The sequence below is a fragment of the Ascidia mentula genome, chromosome 1, assembly GCF_947561715.1.
Source record: "Ascidia mentula chromosome 1, kaAscMent1.1, whole genome shotgun sequence".
NCBI classification, from domain to species: Eukaryota; Metazoa; Chordata; class Ascidiacea; order Phlebobranchia; family Ascidiidae; genus Ascidia; species Ascidia mentula.
The window spans coordinates 27,540,692-27,546,218 of NC_138566.1; the positions used below are offsets into that span (position 1 = coordinate 27,540,692).

At 38.9% G+C, this 5,527-nt stretch overlaps 1 protein-coding gene across 1 annotated transcript; it reads left to right on the forward strand.

The window, feature by feature from the left end:
- The first annotated feature begins 1,422 nt into the window (after nt 1-1,422).
- LOC145891312 (uncharacterized) lies at nt 1,423-4,783 on the forward strand. The gene is made up of 8 exons (XM_082981920.1): nt 1,423-1,463; nt 1,649-1,776; nt 2,207-2,401; nt 2,814-3,047; nt 3,328-3,465; nt 3,812-3,923; nt 4,036-4,085; nt 4,172-4,783. Exons 1-8 carry the CDS (start codon nt 1,423-1,425, stop codon nt 4,345-4,347), a joined length of 1,074 nt encoding a protein of 357 aa, XP_082838046.1. The 3' UTR covers nt 4,348-4,783.
- Nucleotides 4,784-5,527: the final 744 nt, after the last annotated feature.

Below are 5,527 nucleotides of genomic sequence, written 5' to 3' on the forward strand. Positions count from 1 at the left end.
AAAGAGGAAAAGGATAACATTGACACCGCTTGTGTGGTCACGTGACCAGGTGTGCAGCGGGGCGTAACACGCTGCCAAACTCGGCCACTGAGTTGACTTTGACGAGGTCCGAGTCCTAGAGATAGAGGAGGATCACACAAAACGTCTATTCCTAGAGACGCCCCACATTCACAAGAACAACTATTGCGTGAATGACAAGCAGCAATGTGTGTATTTTCCAGCAGTTTACAACAACTTGTTGTAAGTGTTACGCCCCGCTACACACCTGGTCACGTGACGACACAAGCGGTGTCAATGTTATCCTTTTCCTTGTTCATTGCTTGTGCTTCTAGTTGTGTTTCAGTAAGTTGTTGTATATGTACGTGCCTCTACGTCGCTTTGCAACAACGTCGGGAAATATAAATTATCAAAAATAAGGTTGTGGGTGTGTGGTATTGCAATCCTGTAATCTTGTGTTGACGTAGATCGGGTGTAAATTATTTGATAACTACACTGATAGATTTGATCCAACATGCACAACTACATAGTGTGATATTTCATTGAGAAAATTTTGCCAAAGAAAACTGCTTTCCCAAATAACAATAGCAGAAAGCACCTTGTGACGAAACAAGTTGTGATAAAGATACAAAGAATCTGCTTGGGATTGTCGATAAAGAATAACAATAACATAAAGTTACACACACCGCCACCAACGACCGACCAATACCACGGAACCAGAGGAAGATAAACCAGCAACAACCAGGTCACACAAGCAGCCATTGCGGCTCACCTAGGCCTGTACGAGTCTAGGAGACCGTGAATATCAAACGGAGGCCATAAATACAATAGATTGACTTTACACAAAATAATTCCCCCGCAAACACTATGTTGTTTCACCTTGACCTCCCAAAACGCATTTGTTCTACTTAAGGGCACTCTCAGCAACTGTGTATGTGTTTGTTTGCACAAAAATATTTACCACAAGTAAATGGCACTTCACAATACTCAACTTTAGACAACCTCTACCACACAAACTCACGCGAACAAAATTATATCACGAAAGCACGTGGGTACAACTGTGACGTAGAAGCACCACGTCACAATGACTGTTATGGTCCACACCAAATATAGAAACATCACGTGACTGCATTGGTACAGAAGATAACGCCCAGCCAGGTTTTTAGGACGCGTCACTAACCACGTGACGTCACCTACCACGACTGTAGATTCACAACTTGGTTTATTTGGTGAAAACAACCATCAGCAAATAACAGATGGTCACCTGATCGCCCCTGATGTTGTTTTTAAAACATCGCTCTGTGAGCTAACAAAGAATGGAGAGTCATCTCATTGTCCAACAATAATCATCTGAGAGGAGCGAAACGAGAGCAGGAGGCGCTAGGATTTAAATTCAACATGTGGTCATTTAGTTTCCCCTAAACCATGAAGAGCGGCATATCACAACACGTGGACACTAAAGACAGGTAAAAGAACTAAAAATAAAGGGAAAGTGTCGAAAAATGTTGAGCTGCATACAGTGGTGTGCATTGATCGACATATATGGTATCATTCGCCGAAACACTGTGCATTACTGTCTTCAGTAGAATGATAATATTATGCCTTCATTAATAATAAAAACAAAGGTCATGCAATTTATAACTGCTTTCAGGAAAACTTTTGAAGTTTCACCTCCACCAATGGAAGATTATGATGGTTGTTCCAGGCTTACGAGAGCAAGCCGATCTGATGAAAACAAGTGTCTAGTGGTGATTAACAGCGCACCAGGTTTAAGCAAAGGCAAGAAAGCTAGAAAACACCAGTAGGTTTTCTGTGTAGGCGAGTCTGGATATAGAACTCCTACGTGTAATGAACACAGAACCACATCCGTCCAACGGTGTCTTGTGTGTTACTGAATTACTTGACTGGGTTGGTTGGTATGTTGAGAGTTGGTTGTATGTTGAATTTAATGAAAGGAATGACATGTTTGCTTATTTGTTTAGCGTTGGATTGAAATAATGTTATCTAAACTTAGCTTCCTGTTATATTTAAAGGATTGTGCTGTTGCCTAATACTGACCTTTTTTATTCCTTTTTTTTTATAAACAATTCATGCGTGAGGATTTTGTAGATTTTAACTTCCGCTTGCATAAACTGAATTTACACAAACTTGGTGCGAAGCAAAAGGTGTTTTTACCGTTCAGAGGTCATGAAGTTCAAAGTCATTTTAGGCTTACTTTTGTTTCCTTGTTGTTTCGCACAAACTTGGCACGAATTCGACGAAGTAAAGCATTATGTAATCGGACCCCAAGTTAACTCATACACAGAAGCTGAAACAGAATGCAATGGAAAGGGAGGAGGTCTCGCCGAAGTAAAATCAACAGCTATATTTAACTATCTTGTGGGAAAGATTGGAACAGCATCAGGTGAGTAAAGTTTGAATCGCACATTACCAGAAGTTTGTCACTCAAAGTCCCGATGTTTCTTGTTTAATTAATATGTCAAAAACAACAGAACAACAACAACAACCAGTAGCATCGCAAATTGTTTGTATTTTTTTTCCTTCAGAAACAAAATGATAAATATTAAGTTAAGTGAATGGGGTTAAGTATGTGCGGCTTGGTTCGCAACATTTGCATCATTTTGGCAAATATACATTGGGATGAAACGATTCAAGTTTAGACTTAATGCATAGTCGTGTTGGTCAAAAATGCAAAAGAAAGTTAAATATAAGTACAAAAATATGTTTGTCAACTGTGGCTTCGGTCGGTAACTTTGAGGCAGCATCAGGACATAAAACCAAGTCATATCAAGTAAATACTGTTTCTTTCTTGCAAGCTTCACCATATTCGTTCTACATCGGAGCAAAACGAGCTGCAGGAACAAGCATCTATAAGTGGACGGTTGGATCGAATGTTGTCAATGGACAGTGGGCAACAGGGGAACCGATCGCAACAGGATCCAAGTATTGTGTGATAATGGGTTCATCAACTTCACTTGATCCAACATACAAGTGGAGAAGTACGGAATGCAATGTTACATCGAGATATATTTGTCAACGTATCGTAAAAGGTAAGCGGAGTGCTAAGCATTGAAAATTATTTTGAGTCTTTACAAACAAAGGTGATTTATAAATTAGAAGCAGATTGTGCGGTGACATGAAAGTATAATTTTCCTAGCTTAACAGAAAAATGCGTTTCCGAACAAATATTCGTACAAACATGTCAACAGCAGACAACACAAATGACATCCAAGAAACCTCGCACTGTTCTGTGTTTGTAACACATCAACTTGTTTCTGTTTTCACGCTTGTTCGGTATAAATGACTGACATGATTTTATATCCCCCTTAGCTACCACTGTGTCAACGATTTCCACAACCACTACGAAATCCAAGACCTCTTTAACAAGTTCATCCGAAACCACAACTCTGAAAAAATCAAGTGCGGGAACCACAAGGAACACCACGGATTATATTTCAACAACGGAAAGTTAGTGAAAATTCACATATCAGTGTACAGTTACATTGTGCTAGTCTAACACAAAACACTAAAACAGGCTAGAGTTTTGCGTATTTAATTTGAAATCTCACCTTTTTTTTCTGATCAAGTAAAATCAAGATAGACACAAAGCACCTGCTGATGTACAAAGGTTTTAAGATTATGTATTCCTGTTTTCTGCATAAGGTTTGTTAGCTTCAATGCAACAAAAATATGTCAAAGGAGAATGTTTACGTTGAAAAAACAATTGAAAGCCGTTGGTTGAAAAAGAGACCTAAACTTACTTTAATAATTGCTTTCCACTGCACTCCCACAACCAATACATTGTAAGATGCAGGTTTGAATCCACCACCCAATAATTCAACCGTGGTCGGAGTCACAGTTGGAGTTTCCATTCCAGTTATCATATTACTTGCAGGAATAACTTTTGTGATGTGGAGAAGGAAGAGGTGAAAGTATGATTTAATACAAATATTGATATAGTTCTCTCGATGTTATTGCAACAATCCCCAGATATTTATATGTTTTTGCGCAAAATAAACAAAGTTTTGATGTAAACAGATCTGACGAGCCGAGGAATTTCAATGAAGTGAGAACCGGAAATGATGCTGGTTAGAATATGATTTCTATCTTTGTTTTTGTTCGGGGAAATCCCGCAACGGTGTTTAGACATTCACGTTTTTCCTCCCTCAAGCAGAAGAAGCCAATGGTGACCCAGATGAACCGACTTACGCAACCGCTAAACCACGAAAGAATAGAAACCAACCCGACTCTGTGGCGCCACCACACGACGAAGTTTACAGTCGCGTGGGAGAGGAACGACGTGAGGATGATGATTACGATACTCTGCACTGCTCTGGATCTCGAAGATAGAAACGTGCTTTTGCTTATTTAAGAAAAAACAAAATGTCGCTGCCGATTAAATACCGCTTTAGATTAAGAAGACATTGATGTCGCCAGTTTCATTTTATGCATGCTGAAAGAATTTTTGCTTGTTGTGATTAAAACATTTTCGATTCTGGTCCAATCTATCCACGCACCTCTTAAGAAATATGAAACGTTTGTTGTGAATAAACAGACGACCTAACTTAGCCGCGGACCAAACCCAAACTCTGCAATGTATCAGCGGGCGCGATATTCTTCCGCTGACAATCTTATTCTCTTTACTGTTTATTGTGTTGTTAAACGTTGTGTAATTTTATTTAGATTATTTTCTAACTAAACTACAACCGCATTCGGAGGGGTCGTTACTGCAATTTGTAAAAGGGCTACGGCCGAATGATGTTGTTGAACCTTAAGTTGCCGACCCTCGTTAAGAGTTTTGTAGATGGGATGATTAGACTTGTTTGCTGCGTGAAAAGATGTTCTTGTTTTCCAAACTTAACATTGTGGACGTTTATGTGTCAACAATCAAAACAGTAAAACCAGGATGTAAGTAAGGGAAAGTAATGGGGAAGTGTTTTCGATATTTCATTTACATGTGAAACGTCGCATGTTCTTTGCATTTAAACGTGAATGCAATTAAATATCCAATATTAAATAAATGAAACATAAAGCTTTACAAACAATTCATTGCACTGTAATTGTGTCTTCCATACGACCAAAATATTTGTAAATTCTATTACTTGCAGCAACAGCATTTGTAATCATGTCTAAGGTTTTTATTAATGTCAAATTCGTGACAATCCTTATTCTGCATGATTTGTTCAACAAACGAATGCATGACAAGACACCAACCATGGAAATAATGAACAATTCCTCATTATTTCCTGTGTATTTTCACTCCCACTCATTTTGCATGAAATAGACAATGCGCCTATTTTAAGGTATGGGAAGGGGTTTCTCAGTCGTGTTATAGTTGCATTTCATGACAAAGTTTCACAAGAAACTACCCGTAAACATTTTGTGATCTTTTATAAACATGAATCGCCACCACCACTTCCCTCCCCTTAAATACACAATGGTTAACTACGTCATAGATACATAGTCAGATTGTTGTCACGTAGCCACGTTTCTGAAGCCGAGTCAACGGAAGGTTGCCTGCAGCGGCAAA